Source organism: Manacus candei, unplaced genomic scaffold (genome assembly GCF_025592945.1).
Source record: "Manacus candei isolate 608988 ecotype Guabito, Panama unplaced genomic scaffold, ASM2559294v1 h1tg000045l, whole genome shotgun sequence".
Lineage (NCBI taxonomy): Eukaryota > Metazoa > Chordata > Aves > Passeriformes > Pipridae > Manacus > Manacus candei.
Window position 1 is genome coordinate 3,744,139 of NW_026138093.1, and position 25,504 is coordinate 3,769,642.

A 25,504-nucleotide genomic window follows, 5' to 3' on the forward strand; every position below is an offset into this window, starting at 1 on the left:
TACTGGGGGATTACCAGGACACACAGGGGGACACTGGGAGGTTACTGGGCCATACTGGGGGTTACTGGGTGCTCACTGCAGGATCACTGGGCCATCCTGGGGGGCAGTGGGAAGTCACTGGGACACACTGGCTGGTCACTGAGGGGGTTACTGGGCTATACTGAGGGTCACTGGGATATACTGGAGTACTGGGATCCCCTTACCCAGATGTGGTACATCCCCCTCCCCAGATTTTTGGGGGCACCAACAGGACCCCTCCCCTGGGAGCTGGGGGACCCCCTGAACCCCACAGCTGGGCTTTAGGGGACCCCTGGGCCCCCTTCCCTCTGGGGTCTCTGTGTGCTGAGTGTTGGGGGTCTCTGAGGCTCAGGGGGGGAATTGGGATCCTCTTTCCCTGAGGTCAGTCCATCGACACAGAGACCCCATAAAATTTCCTCAAAACCCCTGAAATTCCCTCAGAAATCCACCTCTGGACCCATCCAAACCTCCTCAAGGACTCCTACAAATCCCCTCAGAGACCTAATTCCCCCTACCAAGACCCCCTAAACCCTCTCAGTGACCTGCAAAACCCACCTGGGACCCCCAGGCCCTTTCAGGGACCTCAAAAACTCCCTCAGAGACCCTCAAAACCGTCTGGGACTCCCGAAATCCCCCTAGAAACCTTCAAAACTGCTTCAAAGACCCTTCCCCAAAGCCCCCAGGACCTCCCAATTCCCTCGGAGACTCCAAAACTTCCTCGGGGATTCCCAAACCCCTTCAGGGACCTTTAACCTCCCCCCTAAGTCACTTCGCGACACCAAAGCTCCTCAGAGGCCTCCAAAACCTCCTCAGGGACCTCTAAAAGCCCCTAAGGGACCACAAAACCACAGAACAGCAGAAGAGCTTTCTGTAAAGGAAGGGAGCAGAGAATCTGAGAAGGGGGAGACCAAGGAAAAACTGAAGCAAAGCAATAAAATCTTCCTCGCCCTTCCAGTTTTTCCTTCACCTTTTTCTCACTTTTCCTTTTTTTAGAGTTCTTTTTTGGGTTGGGTGGGTTTGAATTTTTTTTTCCGAGGGACTTTCTCAGCAATCGAATCACCCTTCCGGGTTCTTGGGAGGCCTCCGGGCCCCGCGGCCCCCGAGACGGTTCCAAGGCCCTGCGCTCTGACCCTCGGGAAGCTCCGAACCCGCCCGCTAAACCCTTCCGAGCCCTCCAGCCTTTCCCCCCCCAGCCGCGCTCCCCGCAGCCCCCGAGGGGATCCCCAGACCCCGCTCTCCCGCACCCCCCGCCCGCACTCAGAGCTCACCGACCGACCCGCCGCCATCACCGATTCCCGGCAGCCAACGCGGCAGGGCCGGGGGCGGGGCTGCGGGGGCGTGGCCGCGCGCTGATTGGCTGCGGCGGCGTTCTCTGAGCGCGGTGCGCGCGCAGCCGGGACTCGGTGATGGCGGCGGGGCCTGCGGTTCGCTCTGAGCGCTGTGAGTCCCCCGGGGGGCTCGGGAGGGTTTAGCGGGGGGGTGCGGGGATAACCGAGGAGGTTTTGAGGGTCCCTGAGGGAGTTCGGTGTCCTGAGGGGACTCAGGGTGTGGTTGAATGTTCCTGAAGGGGTTTGGGGATCTCTGAGGGGGTTTTGGTTTCTGAGGAGATTTGGGGGGTGCCAGGTGGGGTTTGGGGGTCTCTGAGGAGGTTTGGGGGTCCTGGCGGGACCTTTTATGCAGTTTTGGGGTCTCTAGGGGGTTTACGGGATCTTAGACGGTTTTGAGGGGCTCTGAGGGGGATTGGGGGGTCCCTAAAGGAGACTGGGGGGTCCCAGGTGGGTTTTGCGGGTCACTGAGAGGGTTTAGAGGGTGCTGGGTAGGGATGAGGTCTCTGAGGGCATTTGAGGGGACCTTGAGAAGGTTTTGATGTGTCGAGGGGGGATTTCAGGAGTTTTGAGGGCATTTTGGGGGGTCCCATAAAGCCCAGCAGTGGGTCCAGAAGGTCCCCCAGCCCCAAGGGGAGGGGTCCTGGGGATACCCCCCAAAATCCGGAGGGGGAAATGTACCACATCCGGGTAAGGGGATCCCAGTGCCCCCAGTATATCCCAGTGACTTTCCAGTGACCCCTTCAGTGACCAGCCAGTGTGTCCCAGTGACTTCCCACTGCCCCCCAGGATGGCCCAGTGATCCTCTAGTGAGCACCCAGTAACCCCCAGTATGGCCCAGTAACCTCCCAGTGTCTCCCCGTGTGTCCTGGTAATCCCCCAGTAACTCCCCAGTCCCTCCCAGTGCCCCCTGGTTCCCCCCAGTGTGTCCCAGTATCCCCCAGTAATCACTCAGGGCCCTGCAAAGCCCCTCAACTCTCCCCAATGTTTCCCCAGATGCCCTTGGCCTTTCTGTGAGTGTGTGTGGGGGTGTTTTTGTGGTCAGAGGGTCCAGGGGGGGCTCCTGGAGTGAGATGGAGGGTTGGGGACATCAGGGATGGGGTTTGGGGACAGTGGAATTGGGGGTGTCAAGGGGGGAATTGGGGCCATGGGGAGGCCCTGGGGACATTGGAGACACCAGGGGGGTCTCGGGGTGTCAGGGGAGGAACTGGGGACACCAGGAGGGTCTTGGGGACACCAGGGGGGGTCTCAGGACTCACCTGCTCTTGGTGCAGGCCCTTCTCTCCCCCCCAGGCCTCTTTAACACCCCCAAATATCCCCTAACCTCCATTTTCCCTTTAATCCCCTCCTTCCACAGATACCTTTGATGCCCCAATGGCCCCAAAACCTGTTTTAACTCACCCAAAGACCCCCAAAACCACCTCCAACCACCCCCAGATCCCCCGAAATCTCCCCCAGCCCCATTTTAAATCCCTTCCAACCCCCCCTAAAGAGGGATCACCCGGCACCCTGGGACAGGAACACAGTGGGCTGTACTGGGGGCACTGGGCTGTACTGGGAGGGCACTGGGGGGGGCTCAGGTGTCCCAGGACAAGGTGGCCCAGCTCCAGGAGAGATCTGGGGAGCAGTGAGGAGGTACTGGTCTGTACTGGTTTGTACTGGTCTGTACTGGTCTGTACCCCCAATCCCCAAAGCCCCTCCCCAGCTCCCCCAGGACCCTCCCACACCCCAAAGCCCCTCAGGCCCCTGACTTGGTCCTGCTGCCCCTTGAGCATCTCCAGCTCCTGCAGAACCAGGCATTTCTTTGCTCCCCACAGGGTCCTTCCCACACCCAGAATGGAATCTGGAGGCAGCAGGATGTGCACAGGGCTCCCATTTCCTACAGTGCAAAGGGGCTGCAGGGAATGATTCCCCTGCTCTTGCAAATCTGCCAAAACCTGCAGGGCACAGAAGGGGGAGCTTCAGGAATTTGCTGGCCTTGGGAGTGGAGCTCACAGGGTATTGAGAGGAACATATCCCTCAAATACAATCACTCTGCATACACAATAACTGTCTGGACAGACAGATAAATCAATAATCAGATATATTCTGTATCATATATAAGGACATATTCTATAGAATCCATCCTTAGGTGTTGTATGATATATCTGTAAGATATTACAAACAATAAGCAATAATAAGGCAAGTGTCCTCCTTAGGGACACACTTCAGAAGGGAACTTGCACTTGACCCCCCCCTCTCTTCAGCTTCGAGCCACCCAGTGCCACAGAGGGGGACAGAGCTCCTGTGGAACATTCTATTCCACTGACACAGAGCAAGGAATAAACCCAAACTATTGCCTGGGTTTGTTCCCTGGGGGTCTCTGCAGCAGCAAGCACAGCCCCACACTGACTGCTCTGGGCTGTGCAGGCATTTGTGCTTCTGCCTGTCTCACACACACACCCAAAAGTCTGGTTAGTGCTGCCCTCAGGAAACCCCCCCAGCCTTGCTCCAGCTAAAGCCGTGGAATTTGTCTTTGTTTCCCTTGGGTTCAGGGTCAGGCTGTGCCTGTGTCCAGCCCAGAGGCTCAGAAAAGCATTTCTCCCATCCCACTGCAATCTGCTGCTGCAGACAGGACCCAGGCACTGGTGGCACTGGGAGTGAACAGCAGAGTGTTTCCAGGGGCTCTCTGAAGGAACACGAGTGTCCAAAGAAACCAGCACAAGTGTCCACAGAAGTCCCAGTCCTTCATCCCTGAATGAGCTTGTTCAGCCCAGGAAAAACTGTCTAAGTTTTATTTCCATGGAAGGAGGTTTTTCCCACTTTAACACCGGTTTAGTTCCAAACCAATTTCTTCATTTCCTCCTCCCAATTTCCCTGAAGGACACTGACAGGGGCCATGGACACTGACAGGGATCACAGAGTTTGTCCCTTGGCCATACAGCTCCTGCTGTTTGGCAGCACAGGAGAGGTTAATTAGAGCACAGGCTCCAATGCCAGGGTGTCCCTTGAAGATGAGCTTGAAATCAAACGCCTTTCCTGCTGGAGGGTTAAATTCAGTCCCTATCACCTTTTTTGGGGCTAAATATTCACTTTTTGGATTATTTTTTAGCTGAATTTCAACTTTTTGCAGTTTAGGGTGGCGATGGTCTTCTTCCTATTTCTGAGGGATTTTTACCTGAATCTTGGTGGTTTGGGTTTTTCTGGCCTGAATCTTGGTGTTTTGGAGGTTTTTATGGACACAGGAGGCCTGGTAAGTTCTAGAGATGGACTTGGGCAGGAGGAACCCCCAAGCCAACGCACTCAGCCCTTGTTTTCCCCCCCATCAGGATTTGTCCTTCCCAAAGCTTGGTCGGATGGAGGAGGAGGCTGCGAGGAAGAGGAAGATGCCTTGGGCCACCCAGGCAGGTGAGGAGGAAGTCAGTGTCCCTTTGGGCGGGTGTTGTGCTGGCTCTGTCAGCCCAGCATGGCCCCGGCTGCAGGACAACCCCGCTGGCGCCGCCGTCCTGCCGGGGCCGGAGTTGGGGGGATGTCCTTGGCCTTCCCTGTGGGCCGGAGGCAAATCCCCTGCCTGTCCTTCTTGCTTCCTGCCCCAGGCCCCGAGGTGAGGACGGAGAGCGCGGAGGACAAATCCCCCCGTGAGACCCTGGTGGGAGAGGCCGTTTTGAAGGGCTCCCCGGCGCAGGAAGGCAGCGGGGAGGAAAAGGGCCGGAGATCCCCCCGCAGGAGGGGCTCCAAAGCCAGCCCAGGGTGCTCTGAGGAGGAAAGAGCCAGCCTGTGCCGGGAAGGTGGCTGGAACTTGAGGGGGAGCTCTGAGCTGGTGGTCCCTGAGCAGCCTCCCAGCAGAGAGAAACCCTTCAGGTGCTTGGAATGTGGGAAGAGCTTTAGGTGGAGCACAGACCTGCTCAGACACCAGCACATCCACACTGGGGAACGTCCCTACACGTGTGGGGAGTGTCGCAAGAGCTTCAACAGGAACTCCCACCTGATCCAACACCGGCGAATCCACAGTGGGGAACGTCCCTACACGTGTGAGGAGTGTGGGAAGAGCTTCAGGAACAGCTCCAACCTCCGTTCCCACCAGCTCATCCACACTGGGGAACGGCCCTACAAGTGCTTGGATTGTGGGAAGAGGTTTCAGACCAGCTCCAGTCTCCTCCTGCATGAGCGGACGCACACGGATGAGAGGCCCTTCCGCTGCACCGACTGTGGGAAGGGCTTTAACCAGAATTCCCACCTTGTCACCCACCGGTGCATCCACACTGGGGAGAGGCCCTACAAGTGTGGGGAGTGTGGGAAGAGCTTCACCCAGAGCTCTCACTTGACCAGACACCAACAGACCCACCAGTAAGGGAAGCCTACAAGTGCCTCAACTGTGGGAAGAGCTTTGGCCACTGCTTCCACCCCGAATGAAGCCCCTGATGGTGAGGCAACCCCTGGTGTCCAGTGACTGTCAGTCCATCCCTTTTGACCAGAAAGGGCCAGTCCCCTTTCACCAACAGAAGCCTTCCTGGGGGTGTGTGTGTGGAAATTTCTGCATTGGCTGGGGACCCCCCAAGGTCACTCCTGGAGGTTGAGAGCAGAGATCTCCCCCTGGGCGTTGGTCTGCTGGAGTTCCATCCGCCTCTAATTAAGAATTACTGGGTTTTGCCCGGTCTAGTAGAATCACTTCAACAATTTCTTAAGCACCATTCTATCTTATCCTGTACTACGAGTACTTTTAGTGTGTATTTTGTGCAGTAAAAAATTCTGATGAAGATGTAGTGTCTGATCATTTGGAACCCTAAATAAATTCCTTTCAATCAATAGATCTGATTTGCCATCATTAAAACCTGGGGGACAAAAGTGTTTCAGTCACACCTCTGTAATTACTCTAAACTGAAAGTGTTGTCATAATCCAAGGCTGAGATTGGATCCAGCAGCCCCCAGCACCCCACAGGAAGTTGGGAGCTCAGGGGGCCACCCTCCTACGCCATCCCCTCTGTGCCAACAGACCCCCATGAGACCGTTGGACCCACCAGACCACCCCCCTCTTTCCACCCTTCTCCCTGTTCCTGCCACTTTCCCACTGTCCCCTCAGTCCCCAGTTTCCCCCACGAACAGTTTTGGGGTCCCAACCCCCACTTTTTGCCTCCTCTCCTGTGGGAGCTGAAGGAGAAAATGAGGCTGCACACACAGAGTTCCACTTTGGGACTTGTCCACTGACACTTTTCTGTGTCCCGTTTTATTCCTCTTCTCTTGTGAGCAGTGCTCAGTGTTTGTCTTTTAGTCCACCAGAATTCCCAGCATGGCCCCAAAGCAGTGCCCTGATCCCACACATTCCCCTCCCCTCATGTGCTGGCTGTGTTCAGCCACCAGAGAAAAACACAGGCTGGTCATGCAGGCTGGTTCAAGTGCATTTGCACTTGGAGAAACAACCTTCTCTCTCTCCAAGCACTCAGCCAAGGTCCATCCTCCCTTTGCATTCCCATGAACTCAGGGCAGGTGCAGAGTGACTCCGCTTGGTCCCACCTCTGCCCCTGTTTTGTTTGGACACGCAGAGTTCACGGCCAAGAGGGCCAGGACCCGGGCTCCTTGTCTTGGGGCTTTGTCCCATGTGCTTCCAGAGGACTTGGAATATTGAAACCAGGCAGATTCTGAACCCTCTGCTCCTGATGCTGCCACAGTGCCCACACACTGGCACTGCAGGCATGGCCTGCACTGAATGGCCAGTGCAGCAGGAGCCGTGGCTGCGGCAGCTGCCGGGATTGCTGCAGAGATGATCCAAGCAATCAGCCACCCACTGAGGATTTCTGCATTTCACAGTTTCCTTCATTCACTGTATCCTGCATCATCCTCCCAGCTTCTGCTTCCCTGGGAGCCCCAGTGTGGCTCTTCTGCCCATGGGAATTATTAATGATCAATGGAGGGTAGATACGTTTTGATCTGTGCTACAACTAAAATAACAAGGATCACTTACAGGGATGTTAAAGGTATTGTCAGTCACATGAATCACAATGTCACGTGCAGCCAAGAAGGCATCTGAGTGACAGGGACACACCACGGCTGAGTCATTAAGCCAGTCAGTAAGAGTTAGTAGACCCAGTGAATTCCCCCTAGAACAGTGTCTTCCTGATGGGACATCTGGGCAGGGCTTGCTCTGCTCAGTATTCCCTGCCTGCTCCCGGGATTCTTGAGGGACAGCCTGGTAAGTCCTGGCCAAAGGAGACCTGCCACTGCCCCAAGTCCTGGCAAGGCTGCTGCCCGTCTCCTGCCCCAAAGAGCTGTGCCCCTTGTTGCCCTCAGGTGCTGGACATAGAGTTTAGAAGCCCATGCCCATGTTTTGAAGGTGCCTGCGTGGAGGAGAGGTTGAGCAGCTGCAGCCCGAGGCTGGTGTCCCAGCAGAGTCTCTAAGGATGGCACCAGTGGCACTGGCTGGGGACACCTGAGTGTGGAAGGCACGTCCAGCCTCAAACAGGGCCATTGAAGTCAGTCAGGATGTCAGGCTGCAGCTGAAGCTGCCAAGGGTTGCTGTGAGGCTGGGGAGTCACTGGAAAGCTGTGGTGGCCACTTGCCCTGAAGCCTTTTGCCAAAGCGGGTGCAACTGTGCCCACAGTCTGCCCATTTTTGATGTCCTGGCGGGTGTGGGTGCCTGGATGAGGAGGCCCAGGCGTTGTGGGTGCTGCTGCTCCTGGGCAGCCTCTGGTGCTGTTGTCTGTGGGGCGGAGCCGCTTGGGCAGCAGCGAGTGCACAGGCCTGCCCGAGGAGCCCAGCACCCTGCCCGTGGTGGCAGCAGCTCTGTGGGCCCAGAGCTCTGGCTCAGGGGGGTGTTGGCCACAGCCCCTTGGCCTGGGCAGCCGTGGGGGCCCAGGCTGGCCGCCAGCCCTGCCTGTGCCACTGCTCCTCACTGGCAGCACCCGGCAGACGTGCCCCGGCAGGGACCCCTTGCCCTCGTCCCCAGCCAGGCCAGCCTGGCCCCCTTGGGGGTGTGCCCACCCTGCTGCTGAGGCCTGGCCTCCAGGGCTTCTGCCACAGGGCTGGGAGAGGCCTCGGGAAAGCACCAGAGCAGCCGGCTGGCAGGGAAGGAGGTGGCTGCCTGGGGGCTGCTTATGGCCTCTGCCCCCCCCAAGTCCTGGGGGCTTTTCCCTCCACCCTGCCCCTTGGAGCCTGCACCCAGTCTGTCCCCTCGCAGCCTTCTGCCACCCACCCCCTCACAGATTCCCCTCAAGGCTTCCTGCTCCCTTGTCCCATCAGGGCCTCCACAGCACCTCACCCCTTCCTGGCCTCCCAGCGCCCCCTCCCCTGCTGGTCTTTTGCTGGCACGCTGCACAGCGGGGCAAGTGTTGCTGAGCACAGGGAGCCCTTTTCCCCTCTTCCCCAAGGCCCTGTGCACACTGGGCACCAAAAAAACCTCCTGGGCTTCTGTATATGATAACATGGATGTAATATTCCCATGCTGGGCTCAAAGGAGGTGCTTGCAGGGAAGAGGCATCTTCCCCACAGGCTCAGGTGGCCCCAGGAGATGGAGCTTCCTGCATCAGTTCTCCACAGAGCTGCAGCAGCACAGGCAGACACTGCCCTGTGGAAAAGGCCAGGTCTTCCACGCCCTGCACAGCCAGTCTTGGAGCTGCTGGAATCTGCAGTGGGGAGCCATCTGTACAGCTCTCAGCACATGGCAGTGTTGAATTGCCAGGCCTGCCACGGCGAGTCTGATGTCATCTGTCATGTCTACAGGCTGGAAGAGGCAGCAACGGAGACTACCAGAATGGGAAGAATGAAGTTCTCCGTACAGCTCTGATGATGTGAAGCGTTTGAAGGGCCAGGTCTGAGATGGCAGGGCTGTCATCAGTCATGCCTTGAAGGGCTGAAAGAGAAAGGAAGAGAGCCAAGGTGAGAGGCCAGGGGTGTGGGGATGTGAGGAGCCCCTCCTGCCAGGGCCATCCCAGCCAGCTCTTGCCATGGCCAGGAGGGAGCAGGGCCCAAGGGGATCAGCTGGAAGGTGCCCTCGCTCACCCTGGCAGATGAGCTGCAGCTCTGGCTGCTCCTGCTTCATGGACCTGGCGGCGATCCCTGGGAACACAGAGCCTGTCAGGCCCCAGAGGCACAGGTCCCCCGCAGCGGCGCTGCCAGCCCGGCCACACGGCCTCCTGCCCTGGCAGGGCTGAGCCCGGGGCCTTCCCGCATGGGGACGCCCCAGGGCTGGGCTGGCACAGGGCGGCAGCAGGCACCAGGCCACTCGGGGCTCCACATGCCCTGGGCCGCATCCTGCTGCCGCTGCAGCAGCCGGGGCTGGGGCCGAGCTGCAGCGGGGCGGGGAGGGACCCCGGCCTTGTGGCTCACCCAGAAACTTGATGGCCAGCTTTCGCAGGGGCTCCTCTGGGCTCTCCAGGAACAGCAGGGCCTGGCGCACGTACTGGCCCACTCGGCTCCTGTCCTTTTCCAGCTGCAAAGAGCGCCAGGGCACGGAGGGAAGGCTCGGCTCAGGCTCTGCCCCTTGGCCGGGCGCTCCCTGCCCCCAGCACGGGGCTCCCCTGCCCGCAGAGCCCTGAGGCCTGGCCAGCAGCCGCTGGGGCCGGGTTTGGGGGGAGCAGAGGGCTGGGTGCTCCTGGGGAGCCAGGGGCTGGGGCTTTGGGGCCATCCTTACCAGGCACTCGGGAAACCTCCATGGTTGCTCCATGGTCACCAACTGCTCAAGAGCCCTCCACTGCAGGAACTTGGCTGCACCAAACAGTGCTCTCCGAGAGGCCTGCACAGCAACAGAGAGCGGGCCATGGCACCGCAGCCCAGGGCACAGCACCCGCATCCCTGCGCCAAGGCCAGGAGGAGGCTGCAGGCGACCATGGGCCAGGGCAGGAGGCACAGCAGCCTCCTGCCATGGGGACACCAGAGCCTATGAGTCCTCACCTCTGCCACACGCTGGTTCTCATCGTGCCAGTTGAAGTAGAATGGCACCAGACTCAGGTACACGTATGGCTTTAGGCTCTTGCTCCTCTCTGTCGCCTCCATCAGCTCCCGGAAGAGGAGCATGGAGTGCTGCTGCAGCTGGCTGTGCTCCTGGTGCAAAGGAAGAGGAAAAGACCTCAGCACTGGCTTCTCCAGGCCCACCGGGGCACAGGCCTGAAAAGACACTGGGCCCAAAGTTTCCTGGTAGCACTCAGTGCCCACGATGAGGGGCACAGAGCCTTACGTTGTCAAAGAGTGGCCGCAGCACCTCAAGCAACTTCAGGGCTATTGGGCTGGATATTTCGATGACTTTCAAGCCCAGCACGTTGATGAACACAGAGAGAGTCATCTGAACTGTGTCTGTGTCTGCATCCTGCAGTAGCTCCAGGAGGCTTTCATTCAGGCTCCGGATGCTCTTAGCCTGTGTGGAACACAATGCTGTGGTGCAGCCCCACGCTGCTGCCGCGGGGCCCAGAGGCCAAAGGTGCATCCCAAAGGAGTCGGGCAGCTGAACGGGGAGGAGGAGAGCTGGGAGCAGCTGCCACAGCTGCCAAAGGCCAGCCAAGGCCAAGCTACTGCCTTGCCCAGCCTCACGCTGCCGGCCCGGCTTCAGCCCCTGCCCCCTGCTCACCATTGCGGGAGCCTTGCTGAGCACCAGCAGGCCTCGGAGCGCCAGGCGACGCCTCTCGGGGCACTGCCTGCGCAGGTGCCTGGAAATGATCTGCAGGACGCTGGGCCCACATTGTCTGGGGTTCAGGCAGTGCAGGACCTGAAAGGCAGGGAGCAGTGACGGGGTGCCCGGCCGGCAGGAGCCCAGACCCGCCCGGGGCTGGGCCCAGGCAGCAGCACAGGGTGCAGGCACCGTCCCGGGCGGCTGCGGCTGTGAGAGGGCAGAGAGGGGGAGGCAGCTGGGCCAGGCAGCGCTCGCCATCAGGCTCACCTCCACCAGGAACGCCAGGGCAGGCAGTTCCCACAGGGGCTCTCCCCTGCTGAGCCGCGGGAGCAGGCTGACGGCGATGCTGCGGCAGAAGGAGCGGGAGAAACGGCACAGCTCCCTGCAAGGGGGAATAAAGGTGCCAGAGACCCTGAGCCAGGTGGGCAAAGCTCTCCTGGGACTGACTCACACAGGCCTGGTCTTTGGCCACCACCCCGGGAGAGGACGTGGGCACTTTGGGAGGTGGCTCCTCCTGTGCAGCCGCCCCTCTCCGCCTTTTCCACTCTGCTCAGCCATCCCTGGCTGCCAAGGCCCTCTGGCCCAGCACAAGGGCACTGTGTGTGGTGGCCTGTGCACAGGGCAGAAATGACAGGGGCAGTGGGGAGAAAGGGCTCTCACCTGGCCAGCAGACCCACTGCATAGTGGTGGGTGTCAGCCTTGAGGAGCATGTCCCAGCCACACTTGCGACCGATCGCCATCAACACGTCCTCATCCAGCAGCTGGCGCAGCAGGGCTTTAACGGTCTGCACTGCAAACCTGTGTGCAGAGCACAGCCCAGGTCAGGCACAGAGCCCTGGCCCCAGCCCCGAGGGCGTGGCAGGGAGAGAGGACTGGGATGGAGCACCTGTTGGGGTTGGGGGGAAGGCTGCGCTGCTCCCGGCATCGCCTCCAGAAGGTCTCGACCTCCTCTGACATCTCCTCTGTGCTGATGAAAACTTGGAAGAGCAGAGTCAGAAGGAGGCGGGGGGAATTGTTCTTCACTCCCCCTGGGCACCAGGAGTGGGACAGCTGGAGGATCTCCCAGAGTGCCACAGTTGCCTGCCAAAGACAAAGCACCCAGAGACAGCTCTCAGGGCCCAGATGTCCATGTGGCAGGGCCCAAGCGTGGCAGGGACAGGCCAGAGGAGACACAGGGGGATCCCCCGGCCTGCTGCCCCTGAACCTGCCCCTAAACCAGGCCTGCAGCCCAGTGCCTGGGGCAGGGAGAAGCAGTGGTGAGGGAGGATGGAAAGGCGTCCCAGAGGCAACCTGGGGGCGAGCAGAGGTCAGCTCAAGAAACTCACAGCCAGGGCAAAGACATCCCTCTCATCCCCATCAGAGGTGCGTCTCCTGTGCGCTGGCCAGTATTCCAGCACATGGAAGAGGATCTGCAGCACCGGCTCCTTAGTCCGTCTGAAGGAGATGAGCGTCTTCCACATGGTGCGAGCAGCTCTGTGGAGTCACAACTCTGGCTCAGGGGGGTCTGGGACACAGCGCTGTGGCCTGGGTAGCTGCGGGGCCCAGGTGACAGAGCCACGGTGCTTTGTGGGGCAGGGAGGCAGGCTGGCCTCAGGATTGGGGGCTGACATGCCAAAGCTGGCAAAGAGAGGAGCTGGAGTGTCCTGGAAGTCTCCATGTCTCTGGCACACCATTTGGGACAGGCTGTCCAGGGGGATGGGGTCTAAAGGCAGGTGAGCCCTCAAGGCAGGTGGGCCCCATACCTGTCACAGGCTGGGGCAGAGCGCAGCAGGGTCACTGCAACATCCGTGGGGTGTGCCTCGGTCAGCAGGACAAGAGTCTTGTCCAGCCTGTGCTCATCAGACACATTGGATGTGAGCCACTGGTGGATGCACTTGACTATGGCCGGCACCTGGAGGGGACACAGGGGACAGATGGAGAGCTGCCAGAACCAGTAACTTGCCCAGCTTCCCCCAAGAAGTGCTCCCCTTGCCACCACACTCTGCTGGTCTCAAAGGCTGAGGGGACCCAGAGCAGCGGACGTGAGGGGCCACAGCATCCCTGGGGGACTGGAGCCCTGGCCACAGGCTGCTTACTTGCTTTGCTTTGTAGACACCGTTCTCCACAAGCAAATCCAGCAGGGCAGCGCTGGTCTGGGCACTGAAGAGGTCCAAGTTTGCTGTGTCCCCAGTGGCCATGAAAGTGGCCTCTTCATGCCAAATGCCCCTGATGAATCTGCAAACCAGCTACAGGAGAAAGGCAAGGAAGAGAGAGGGCTGTCCCCTGGAGGGCCGCGACAGCGGTGCTGGGCTGAGCAGTGAGAGCAGGCCCAGCCCAGGCGGGGATGGCTGCAGGTACCTGTGCTGCCCTGCGGAAGCGGCCACGGGCACGGAGCTGCTCTTCTGTCCGCTCCTGGCCTGCATCTGGCAAAGAGCGAGCGCGCTCAGAGCTGAGGGTGTGCGGGAGAGGCCGGAGAACACAGCCCAGGCCTGGGCTCCAGGAGCAGGCAGGGCCAGCCCCGGGATGCCCAGTGGATGGAGCACGGCTGCCAGGAGATCAGTCCCTCTGCCCCCCTCCCTTTCCCTGGGCATGTCCATATGGGATGGGACAGGATGAGGCCAAGGGGGCTGCAGCCACCAGCCCTGTGGCCCAGCTCCAGCACTCACCCTCCTGTGGGGGCTGAACCTGCTGCACCTCTTCAGGCTGCTGTGCTGGAGCAGCTCCAGGGCTTTCCTCCTTCTCCTCCTCCTTCACCCAGGCCAGCTTGGGCACCATGGGGGGTCTCTGCTGCATGTCTCTGTCTGGTGTTATGGACACCTGCAGTAGAGATGCCATGGAAAAGCTTTGGCTCCCCAAGTCCTGCAGTCGTGCCTTGAAGGCAGCTGCAAGAGAGAAGCCTGGGAAATGCCTCGCCTCATCCAGTCCCACTGTCTGGCCTCGAGGGCACCTGCCCCAGGGACTGGAGATGCCTTGAGCAGCCCCAGGTCCCCAGGTCCCACAGTCTGGCCTGGAGGATGCACCGGGGAGAGGTGGAGAGCTGCCAGAGTTAGATACTTGCCCAGCTTCCCCTGAGAAATGCTTCCCTTCCCAGCACACTGTGCCAGCCTCAAAGGCTGAGGGGGCCCAGCGCACCCAGCTTGGGGGGCCACAGGCTGCTTACTTCAGCAGAGACAGCTCTCTCCTCAAGAAAGTCCAGGCTGGGGGTATCGGCCAGGCGCTGAACAGGCGCGGCCTCAGTGCTCGCCACGCCCTCCGTCGTTGTGGCGTCGGCCTCCTCCGTGAGACCAGGCAGCACAGAGTCACAGTGTGACACATCATCGGTGGACGTGGTGTCCCAGTGGGTTGTGTGATCACTGGTTGTGGTGTCACACTGTGCTGGGACAGCAGTCGACGCGGTGCTGACATCAGGCTTTGTCAGCTGGGTCGGGATGGTGTCAGGCTGGGCCTGGACATCAGCTGGTGTGACCCTGGACTTTCTACGCCGACTGCCCATGAATTTCATAAATGTCTGCAGGAGAAAGAAGGGCAGGGAAGAGAGGGATTTCCCCTGGAGGGCTGCGACAGCGGTGCTGGGCTGAGCAGTGAGAGCAGGCCCAGCCCAGGCGGGGATGGCTGCAGGTACCTGTGCTGCCCTGCGGAAGCGGCCACGGGCACGGAGCTGCTCTTCTGTCCGCTCCTGGCCTGCATCTGGCAAAGAGCGAGCGCGCTCAGAGCTGAGGGTGTGCGGGAGAGGCCGGAGAACACAGCCCAGGCCTGGGCTCCAGGAGCAGGCAGGGCCAGCCCCGGGATGCCCAGTGGATGGAGCACGGCTGCCAGGAGATCAGCCCCGGCCCCTCTGCCCCCCTCCCTTTCCCTGGGCATGTCCAGATGGGATGGGACAGGATGAGGCCAAGGGGACTGCAGCCACCAGCCCTGTGGCCCAGCTCCAGCACTCACCCTCCTGCGGGGGCTGCACCTGCTGCACCTCTTCAGGCTGCTGTGTTGGAGCAGCCCCAGGGCTTTCCTCCTCCTTCTTCCTCCGGAACAGCCTGAGCAGGCTGAAGCGTCTCCCTGCCATGCCACAGTCTGGTGTCCAGGGCACCTGCAAGAGAGAAAGAGAACCTCGGAGAAACTCCGGGCCCTAAGTTGCAGAATGGCCTTGAGGCCACCTGCCGTAGGGATTGGAGACACCTCGGAGAAGCTCCGGGTCTCCAAGTCCTGCAAAAGGGTCCCAAGGGCACCTGCCACAGGGATTAGAGACACCTTGGAGAAACTCCGGGTCTCCAAATCCTGTGGAAATGCCTCGAGGTCACCTGAAAGTGAGAAAATCCTCCAAAACGCTCCGGATCAGCAAGGCACGAGTTGGCTGCGCGGGGGCTCCGCACAGCACCGCTCTGTCCCGTCCTGTCCCGTCGCCTGCTCCGAGGAGCACTGTTGACACTGTGGCCGTGTCACCAGCAGCACCTCTGTCACCACGGGTCATAAAGGGCCCTTGGACACCCTGCCCCCTTCCATCCCACCGGCCATGCCCAGCGTGTCACAAAGGGCCCTGGGACACAGTGCCACGTGGCCTGGGGCCTCCCCCAGCCCCGCCAACCTGCCCCACCTTGGAGGGAATCTGCTCTCTGAAGTATCTAATCTGGCTGGACCTGAACTGTAGGAACAGCTCAAGAAATGAGCAAACACTCCCCTCCTGTGCCTGCTCACAGCAGCACAAGGAGCCCCCTCGGCCGCCGACTCAGTTGCAGCAGGAAGGGCACGGGGCCTTCCACACAAGCTGGCACGGCCTCCTTGGGAGAAGTGCTGGCTGGTGGCCATCCTAAACACGGGGGGTGACACTGAGAAGGAAGGTGTGGGCAAGGGCACCAATGCTGCTGGCAGCCCTTTGGCCAGGGCTGCACCCAAATCAGCAACTCTGGCAAGTCCTGGCCCAAGGAGACCTGCCATCGCCCCGAGTCCTGGCAAGGCTGCTGCTCGTCTCCTGCCCCAAAGAGCTGTGCCCCTGTGTATTAGTTCATTTGAATACATGCCCAGAATAAAGACAAGTACAACAGACATTCAAACACTACAAAACATCTTTTACTGCAGTGAGAATAAAAAACTAGCAAAGAGAATCAAAAGCTAAAAAAGAATAGAAAAAAACTACTTTTGTCAATTGGCATTCATACAGTACTATGAACGGTTTTTATTATAGTATTAACTAGTAATAAGGGAATTAAAGGAACATTTAAAGGATATTAAAACAATACTATGAGTGGCTTTTACTACAGTATTAACTAGTAAAAAGGGAATTACAAGGATATTAAAAAAGGATATAAAACATTTGCTTTCTCAGTTGCTTCCTGTCAATAAACTGTGCTTACCCACACAGACAGGCCACGGCTGCCAGGATCTGCAGCAGCTGGTCGGTGCCCGTGCTTAGCGGGCGTCCCCGTGGAGCAACACAGTCTCCATGGCAGGATGAGGATCGCTCACCCCAGCAGTCCTGACACCCCATTTTATCAGCTCCACATTACACCACGTAGGGCCAGTACCCAGTATAAGGTGATGCCTGAGTGGCAGCCAAACCCCACCTGTTCATCACCTGATAGCAACAGTCTGTGCATGCCCTGCTGTAGGGCAAGGGGCCAGCGACCCCTGCCCACAGAATCTGCCTCCCATCATCATCTTTCTCACCCCTGTGTATGACCTCTCCCACTGTGTTTCAAGGGTATTTGTGTCCATCTTGCAGTATGGGGCCAAGCCAAGGAGGAACTCAGCTCTGATCATGGGGGACATCTCGTTGACTTGCTAAAAAACACAATGGACCTTTCAGTTAACTCGTGCAATAAAGTTACACTGTACAATACTCTGTGCTGAGCACAGGCTTGAGAACACAGAGGTGGTTTTGTTAGTGCTGAGCTTACCCAGAGCCAAGGCCTTTCCTGCCCCTCGCACAGACACACTGGGGAGGGGCTTGGGGTGTGGGGGAGGTTGGGAGGGGACATAGCCAGGACAGGTTTGGAGTGATGGAGATTGTTTTCCCATGCCACCATTCCATGGGATAGGGCCCTGCTCTCCTGGAGGTGCTGAAAACCTGCCCAACCGTGGGAAGCAGGGAATGAATCCCCTGTTTTGTTTTACTCCTGCGTGCAGCTTTTGCTTGTCCTTATTAAAGTGTCTTTATCTCAACCCACGACTTTTCCAGCTTTTCCTCTCCCAGTTCTCTCCACTGTCCTGCTGGTGGGGGAGTGAGGAGTGGCCAGGAGGGGCTTGGGGGCTGCATGGGGTGAAACCACAACAGCCTTTGTGGGTGTCCAGGGTGGGGCTGGGAGTGTTGGAGGTACCCACAGATGTGTCTGGGATGTGCTGCTGAAATCTGCAGCTGCTGGTGCTGTCTGGGGCTCCTGGCTGTGTGTCAGAGTTTGGGGCTCCTTGGTGGCTGGAACTCCACGTGAACTCGAGCTGAAGGGCCTGTGACCTGTGGAGGAGTCCAGGGTGGAGCAGAGACCCCCCTGCAGCCCGGGGAGGAGCCCACACTGGAGCAGATTTGCTGGCAGGACTTGTGACCCCTATTATCAATATGAGACTCCAATCTTTCAGTTTAAGGCAATTGCCCCATATTCTGCCAATACAGGCCTTTGTAAAACGTATCCTTGTGATTTCCTTAGACTGTGAGCACCATGTGTTCATCTGCAAACACCATGGAGAGTACCCAGGGATCTCCCAAGAAAAGATTTGAAGGCCTCAAGCCCATGACCACTCTGTAGGGACTAAGGAGCTCTGGGCTCCATGGTGTGGAGACTGAGGACAGTGCAGGGGTAGCCAGAGAGGGTTGAAGAGGGGTTTCAGAGATGAAGGATCCTTTTGTCATAGCAGGAAACAGCATGAGAAATAAAGAAACAATGCCAAGTTCAGCTGGAGAGATCCAGACTGGAAACAAAGAGAACGGAGTTTCACCCTGAGGGCAGTGCTGTGGCGCAACACTTCACCCAGAAGGAGTGTGGATGAGGCCAAGGCTTTGTGTGTGCAGGAAGAGCCAGGGAGGACGCAGAGATGTCAGTGCAGGAAGGTGCCAGCCAGGTGGGGCAGCCGGGGGGATGACGACAGCCTGCAGGGAAAGGGGCAGGGCATGGACACCGTAGGACAGCCTGGGCTGGAGAGGAGACAGGCATGGGGAGAAGCTGAAAGGCCCTGACACAGCCACCTTCTGCAGGCCTTTGGCCAGGGCTGCTGTCTGTGCCCCTGATGCCAGGAGGAGGGGAGTGCCCCTTGCAGCCCTGGAGCCTCATGGCCTCCTTGTCCCTGCTCAGCAGCCTGGCAGGTGCCACCCCATGGTCCTGCCCTTGGCACTGCACATCCCACATCCCAGTGCCCCAGGAAGAGCCCTGAGGAATGAGGCAGGGACAGGATCTGCCTTCCCAGGGGCTGGGGGTCAGGGCTTGGTCCTTTGGATTAAGAAAACAAGTCAAGGTTTATTCAGCATCAGAGCCACCTTTCCCTTGCTTGTCCATCCTTGTCATCACTGTCTGCACTTTTCTGCTCTAACTGGAACCTGGGGACACGTTCTCAGTTGTGTCCCTCAATGATACTCATTAGCACTAAAGGAAACTTCAGTGTTTCAATCTCACTTTGAGTTCTTGAGAAGTTGTTTGAACTTCCTCTCAGGGACTGAGTCTCATGTAAACAACATCAAACCCCCCGAGGGTCATGAAATGCCTGGGGCTGTTGCTGTGCTGCTGAGCTGGGCTGGGCTCCTGGCACACAGGGAGCTCCTGGCAAGCAAGAAGAGCTTCAAAGAGACAGCTCTGCTGGTGAGCAGCTCCTCTGCACAGCCCAGCAGCCAGGAGAGGAGAGAAGCAAGGCAGAATGAGGTTAAAGGCAGTGGAAAGATGGGAGGTGTTCAGCTGAGACTTCACTTGGGGATACAATTTCACAGGCTCTGCAGAGTGAGTCTACAGATGTAGGGCAATGTCACTTGTGTGCCTGGAAGACTCTCCTAAAGCTGCACATCCCACAGCCTTGAGCATCTGTCAGGACTATCCCAGGTTCTCTATTGCAGAGGGGGAGGATGTGCTCCAGGACTGGGCTTCCCTGAGACACCATCAGAGGGACAGGGCAGGATGGCTCCTTCTCCCAGGGATGGCTGTGGGGTGTGAGGGTGGGGGTGCAGCCAGGGATGCCCGGGGCTGTCCTGCAGAGCAGGGTCCCCGTGTTCCAGGGTTCTTTGTGCCAGGGCAGGGACTTTGCTGCCTGCCAGGGTCAGCAGTAGCCCTACATGGCCATTTGCCCTCATCTCTACAGGGAGAAGCTGGAGGTGGAGGGAGGGAAGCCCAGCAGGGCCCAGGCAGGGTCTTCCTGCCCTTGAACGAGTGCTGTGTGGGGTCAGGGCTGCTCACAGATCCAGATCACACCAGGACCTTTCCAGGGGAACTTTAAAAGGGGAAGGACAAAGCACAATTATTAGGAAGGAAAGGAGCTTTTCTTAGTCAGTGTTTTCAGTTTCCTACTCCTGAGGAATCTGGAGGCTGAGAAGTGGAAAAGGAGCTCTCATGTTGGACAAGTCACTGAGACTCCTGAGCTGTAACTTTGAATGAACAGTGGAGCTGAGAGCAGCTTCCTACAGTGCCTTCAGCCTCTCCTCTGCCTTTGACAGAAGCAGTATTACTTTTGATGGAACCGTCAGTTTTTTCCTGACCTGCCCTTTTCCACCTGCAAACAAGAAGTGCCCAGTCAGTGCCCTGCAAACAGGCAGGTTTCTGTAGGGCCCAGGTGAGTGCACAGAGGTTGGGATGGGATCTGTGAGTGCTGTCAGGGCGAAGTCATGGCACAGGGAAACAACTGAAACACCTCCAGTGTCATGGAATGTTTAGAGATCCCCATATGACCCCTCCAGTGCATAGCCCTCCCTCTGAACAAGTCCCCTCCCCTCCTCTCCCATCCAGCCAAGCCTCTGCCCTCAGGGCCGGGGGGTCCAAGGGCTGAAGCCCCTCCCGTGCAGGCAGAGCTGCAGCAGAGCCGTGGGGCAGCTCTGCAGCCCCGGGCCCAGCTCCCTGAGCAGAGCACAGGGCTGGGAGCAGCTGCCCGGCCCTGCTGGGCTCTGGGAGGTGGCACAGCTGGCTCAGGGTGACCCTGCCCCGAGTGCCTGGTGGGCTCTGCCCTGGCCTCTCCCAGCCCCACCCTCCCTGTGCTGGGCCTTGTTCCTCTCCTGTCTGTGCCAGGGTTCTTGTTCCCTTGGTGGTGCTGTGGGGCTCTCTGGGCAGGGCAGTTTGAGCTGCAGAGTCACCCCCTGCCCTTGTGGGTCCTCTCCTGCAGCCCTGTCCATGGGAACAAGTGTCCCAGCTTTCCTCTGCCCTGGGGGGCTCTGGGCAATGCTGTCAGTGTATCCAGGGAAGGAGCTGAATCTCCCTGAATCAAATGCCATCATCAGGATACTCAGCTGTCTCCCTAAAGTTTCATTTCAAGCTGGGAACTTCCCTCCAGGATGAACACCTTTCTGTTATCTTTGTGTTATCTGAAAGCCCCAGGGTAAAGCACAGAATTCAACAATGTAGAAAATGCTGTTGGGTTGGGGAAATGAGCCATGTGTGTTTTTGGCTACCAGTGTGGTGCTGAGACCTTGAGAAAGGGACAGACATTTGAGGGTCTGTGATGGATCCATCTGCTTTCATTAGTATCTGGTGTTTTATAAGGGAAACACTGGGGTGTGATCATCATCCCTCTGAGAAAGTGAAAGCCCAGAGAATCCTGGAACACAAAAGAGTGACAGACCACATCCCCTCCCTCTCCACTCATCCCTCTCCCTCACAGAACTCCCTTTGTTTCCCCAAGGGCAGCAGAAATGATGAAGTGTCTGACATCCCAGAATAATCACCAGGGGAGACACAGGGGGAGCTGTAAACCCCCCAAACTCTTACCCTGCCTTTACAACTGCCATGGGTTAGCACTGGAGGTGCAGATGCTCACAGGCCCTTCAGCATTGGCAGAGGTTTCACAGGACAGAGTTGAGCACTGGCAAAAACCCTTTCCCTGCCAATTCTGCAGAGTGGGGCTGAATTCAAGAGCCCGTGGGCAGAGGCCTTGCCCTTCATTGCACACATGGCCAGCACCAACCAGGGCTGCATGCACAGAGCTAAAGGAAGGACTGCTAGAAAAAGAAAACTGTCTCTGTGTGACAGAGGGAGGGGAGGGGAGTGGAGTGTATGGGAATGGCTTTGATTTTGCTCAGTTGGGTCCCCATTTATTGTCACTGTTTTTTCTCCTATGACAGTTCCCCATGTCCAGAAGCAACAAATGTCCAACAGCAGCTCCCTCACCCAGTTCCTCCTCCTGGCATTCGCAGACAGGCGGGAGCTGCAGCTCCTGCACTTCTGGCTCTTCCTGGCCATCTCCCTGGCTGCCCTCCTGGCCAACGGCCTCATCCTCAGCGCCGTAGCCTGTGACCACCACCTGCACACCCCCATGGGCTTCTTCCTGCTCAACCTCTCCCTCACAGACCTGGGCTGCATCTGCACCACTGTCCCCAAAGCCATGCACAATTCCCTCTGGGGCACAATGACCATCTCCTACATGGGATGTGTTGCACAGGTTTTTCTGCTTGTCTTCTTTCTTCCAACAGAATATTCCCTCCTCACCATCATGTGCTACGACCGCTACGTTGCCATCTGCAAACCCCTGCACTACGGGACCCTCCTGGGCAGCAGAGCTTGTGCCCACATGGCAGCAGCTGCCTGGGCCACAGGGTTTCTCTATTCTCTGCTGCATACAGTCAGTACATTTTCCCTGCCCCTGTGCCAGGGCAATGCCCTGGGCCAGTTCTTCTGTGAAATCCCTGCCATCCTCAAGCTCTCCTGCTCACACTCAGGCTACCTCAGGGAAATTGGGCTCATTGTGGTTAGTGCCTGTTTAATATTTGGTTGTTTTGTTTTCATTGTTTTCTCCTATGTGCAGATCTTCAGGGCTGTGCTGAGGATCCCCTCTCAGCAGGGACGGCACAAAGCCTTTTCCACCTGCCTCCCTCACCTGGCCGTGGTCTCCCTGTTTGTCAGCACTGTTGTGTTTTCCTACCTGAAGCCCCCCTCCATCTTCTCCCCACCCCTGAATCTGGCACTATCAGTTCTGTACTCGGTGGTGCCTCCAGCACTGAACCCCTTCATCTACAGCCTCAGGAACCAGGAGCTCAAGGATGCCCTCAGAAAAATGATGACTGGATGCTTTTCTGGAGCAATAAAGTGCCTATGTTCTGGTGTGTAGCATTCAGAATGGGACTCCTTAATGGCCCAGCCTTCCTGCTCAGGTTTTTCTTGCAGGTCATCACATTCTTCTTGTAATAATTTTCTCTGCAATTAAATATTATTATGCATCTGCCTTCTAATTTAGTGTCCATCTTTTGATTTTGACACTGAGACTGTATAAATGATGAATTGTGCTCTCTGAGTCTTTAAACAAAATAAAGGACCCTGTAGTGCCTTCTTTGTCCAAGACCCTTCTTCTCAGATGTTCCTAAAGGACAGCACACTGCAGGACAGGGGGTATTTGCAAACGGGAAGGGGACAATAATCCCAGCCCAGCAGCACTGCCAGGGAGCAGCAGGGCTTGGTCTTTGCAGAGCTGCTCTCTTGCCACTTCCACACTGTCCTCCTGAGCCCCTTTCTCGCTGTAAGGCCTGAGTGCTCTCTGAGCACAGTCCTGGGGGCTGGAAGCCCTTGGAGCACAGGCAGGGACAGGCCCTGGGAACTTGTGAAGCAGAACTGGGCTCCCTTCCAGCATCTCCAGGATGCTGTGGGATCTTCTGAGGGCAGTGCATGTACTGGGTCACTTCTTCTGTGACCTTGCTCCAGGGCTGGAACTCTCCTGCACTGATACCATGACACTCCTGCTCTCTGCTTTCCAGCCTGATTTTTAAATCCAGTCTTCCCCTCCTGTCTACAGGGATATCTTGTGAATACTTCAGAGCTGCCATCCTGGGGCAGCTCCTGCCCAGTGTGGGCAGGCACAAGGTCTCTCCATGTGCTGCTCTTACCTCCCCAGTGCCACTGTTTTGTGCAGCCTCCTCATCCTTGCCCAGCACAGCCCTCCTGGCACAGTTGGACACAGCCCTTGTTCTACCCCCTCCTCAGGCACCTGCCCAACCCCCTCAGCTCCAGCCTGATGGCCAGAAACCTTCAGGGCAGGGAGGCACGGGGGAAATGCTCAGGACATGCATGGACTGCATGGAGAGACCACTGGAGTGGTGGGTCTGTAGGGAGAAATCACTGCTGCCTCCCTTCTGGACCACTCTCAGGACCAGGACAAGCCTGGATTTTGTTTTGTTTCCATGAGACCCTGCAGTGTCACAATGACCCCTCGATTCCATGAAGTTGCACAGTGTCCCTACGTTCCATTTTCCCACGAGTTTCCCCAGTGTCACAAGGGCCCCTTGATTCCATAGGGTTCCCCAGTGTCCCAAGGTCCATTTGGCTCCAAAAAGGCCCTGTAGTGTCACAGTGGCTCCTTGATTTTATGAGGTTCCACTGTGTCCCAGGTTTCCTTTGTTTCCATGAGGCACCACAGTGACACAATGGCTCCCTGGCTCCATGAGGTTCCAAAAGGTTTCAGGGTTCCTTTGGTTCCACGAGGTCCCAAATGTTAAATGGTCCCTGGTTCCACAAGATTTCACAGTGTCCCTGTGTTCCTGTCTTTCCATGAGGTGCTGCAGTGCCACAATTGCCTCTTGATTCCATGAGGTTGCACAGTGGCATCACAGAGCTGACCCCACCCAGATGGAAGTTTTCAGGAGGTCAGGGAGAACTGGAAAAAAAGGGATAAAATAATTGGGGAAGGGGAGGAAATTGGGGCTTGGCCAACAGAGAGGAGAGATTTTGATGAGGTAAAAAAAGATTCAGGGAATTCTGAGGGTGCTGAAACAATGACCGTGCGAACATTCCTGATGGACCTTTATGCACTTTGTAACCTGAAGCCCCAACACTAACCAAAAGTGCTGCCCCTCCCACTCAAAGGAATCCACTGCTCTAATTCCAAGCCAGAAAAAGCCCAAACCCAGAACTCCAGACTCTTATTTGTCCTCCAATGCCCACCCCATTCCCAAACCTGTATTAGCAGTATGAAAAGTCAAGCTTTAATCCTAACCCAACCCAAAAAGCTCTTCCCCTAATCATGAACCAGACACTGCCAGCAGAACAACAAACCTCCCAAAGTTTTGCCTAATACCCACCCTGTGCTCTAAACCCCAAGCCCTGACCATTCAGCACCCCCACAGCCCTTGGGAGCAGGGCAAGGACCTGGAGGGCCCAGAGCAGGCCCAGGGGGTTGGCAGAGGAATGGGAGGTGACCTGGATCTGCTCAGCTCTGCAGTGACCCCCAGGAGAAGGGCCTGGGCTCTGGCAGGGATGTCCTGTGGCACAGGGGCTCAGGATCCAAGTTCAGAAGGCCAAGTGCCCATGGCAACAGCCAGAGCTGGTGCAGAGACATCAGGGAGGGTCTAGAAATGCTGCTGGGAGGGGGTGGGAAAGCAGGAGGGGTGTGTGCAGCCTGCAAGGCCAGAGCAGCAGCAGGGCCAGGGCAGGACAGCCTGCAGGAGAGATGGCCAAGGGCTCTGGCAGGGCTGCAAGGCCCAAAGGCACCCAGGCCTTTGTCCCCTTGCCTCTGGCAGCTGCCTCTGCCACTCAGGACACCACAAGCAACTTTCCTGGCAGGTTCTGCACTTGGGTTCTGCCTCGCCCCTCCCTCAGGAGCCTGGCAGGGGTTGCCCAGTTTTGGGCCTTTGTTGTTCCTCCCCCTCCCATCCCAGTGCCCCCCAAACAGCCCTGAGCCAGCCGGGAGGGACAGGATCTGCTGGGCCAGGGCCTGGGGCTCAGCCCTTGGCCTTTGTGCTCCACAAAACCAAGGCAGGCTTTGCTCAGCATTGCAGGGGCCTGCCCAGAGCCTTTGTCTGCCTGCACTCCTGGCCTCCAAGGAGCTGCTCCAAGGAGTCCCTGGGGAGGCTTTGGCAGTGCCTGCCCTCAGTGGGGCCCAGCAATGCTTCAAGGCACTTGCACTTTGGCTTCTGACTTCTTCAGCAGATGCTTCAATCTTCTCTTAGTACCTCAGGATCATGGGCTGGGCTGCAAACACACCGTGGGGCTCATTAAAATGAAAAAATCCCTCAGGATCTCTTTGTTTTCCTTTAATTGTCTTCAAAGAAATTTCAAAACAAGTCTTCGAAGTTTGTACTTTTTTTTAATTCAATGATGGTTATTTTTTAGTTCAGAGAAGAGGTGATAAAGGTGTTCTCCAAGTGATCTTGATGCTGAGTGTCACCTCAGGAGATCCAGACTGACCTCATATGATCAACCTTGCTCCTCACCCCCCAACCTCTCCAGCTCTGACATGACCCATCTTGGACTGACAGCTGATGCAACTTCAAAAACACTGTGGGACCCATTAAAACACTGAAAAACAAATTCTTTCCCTTCCTTTAATTGTCTTCAAGTCTTCAAGACTTCTACAGCTAATTTGAGTTGTTTTGTTGTTTAGCTAAGGAGGAAGATTTTAAAGTGGAAGTTATGAAAAATATATATTTTTTGATGAATAGGAATGATTTACACAGAGTCTTGCTATGCAAGAGGGTCAGGGTGCAAAGGCTTTGGATCCAAAGACAAGGGGGTAAAAG

General features: G+C 57.5%; 1 protein-coding gene and 2 pseudogenes across 3 annotated transcripts; 1 reads left to right on the forward strand and 2 right to left on the reverse strand.

Moving 5' to 3' along the window:
- The window catches only part of LOC127474815 (zinc finger protein 208-like), a 1,262,639-nt pseudogene that overhangs the window by 380,542 nt on the left and 856,593 nt on the right, over positions 1-25,504 (forward strand).
- LOC127474817 (zinc finger protein 850-like) overlaps positions 1-25,504 on the reverse strand; it is a 594,864-nt pseudogene that overhangs the window by 5,780 nt on the left and 563,580 nt on the right.
- Positions 12,362-15,043, reverse strand: LOC127474875 (uncharacterized). Of its 3 annotated transcripts, XM_051796195.1 has the most exons (8): positions 14,833-15,043; positions 14,519-14,583; positions 14,057-14,404; positions 13,563-13,713; positions 13,255-13,319; positions 12,993-13,142; positions 12,660-12,746; positions 12,362-12,390 (listed from the first exon to the last, which is right to left on the reverse strand). In XM_051796195.1, the coding sequence occupies exons 1-7, from the start codon at positions 14,951-14,953 to the stop codon at positions 12,663-12,665; spliced, it is 984 nt and encodes a 327-aa protein (XP_051652155.1). In that variant the 5' UTR covers positions 14,954-15,043; the 3' UTR covers positions 12,362-12,390; positions 12,660-12,662. The 3 variants fall into 3 exon arrangements, with proteins under 3 accessions (XP_051652155.1, XP_051652156.1, XP_051652154.1); XM_051796196.1 differs by lacking the exon at positions 12,362-12,390 and having other exon boundaries at positions 12,609-12,746; positions 13,255-13,313; XM_051796194.1 differs by lacking the exon at positions 12,362-12,390 and having other exon boundaries at positions 12,609-12,746.

What these genes read in the sequence shown, in the direction of transcription:
- LOC127474875 (XM_051796195.1), bottom strand. Translation starts at nt 14,953, where the DNA reads ATGGCAGGGAGACGCTTCAGCCTGCTCAGGCTGTTCCGGAGGAAGAAG. An exon ending in AGAGAGCTGTCTCTGCTGAA is followed by an intron (nt 13,714 to 14,056) that starts GTAAGCAGCCTG and finishes TCTCTACTGCAG; the next exon opens with GTGTCCATAACACCAGACAG. An exon ending in GTGTCTACAAAGCAAAGCAA is followed by an intron (nt 12,747 to 12,992) that starts GTAAGCAGCCTG and finishes TGATGAGCACAG; the next exon opens with GCTGGACAAGACTCTTGTCC.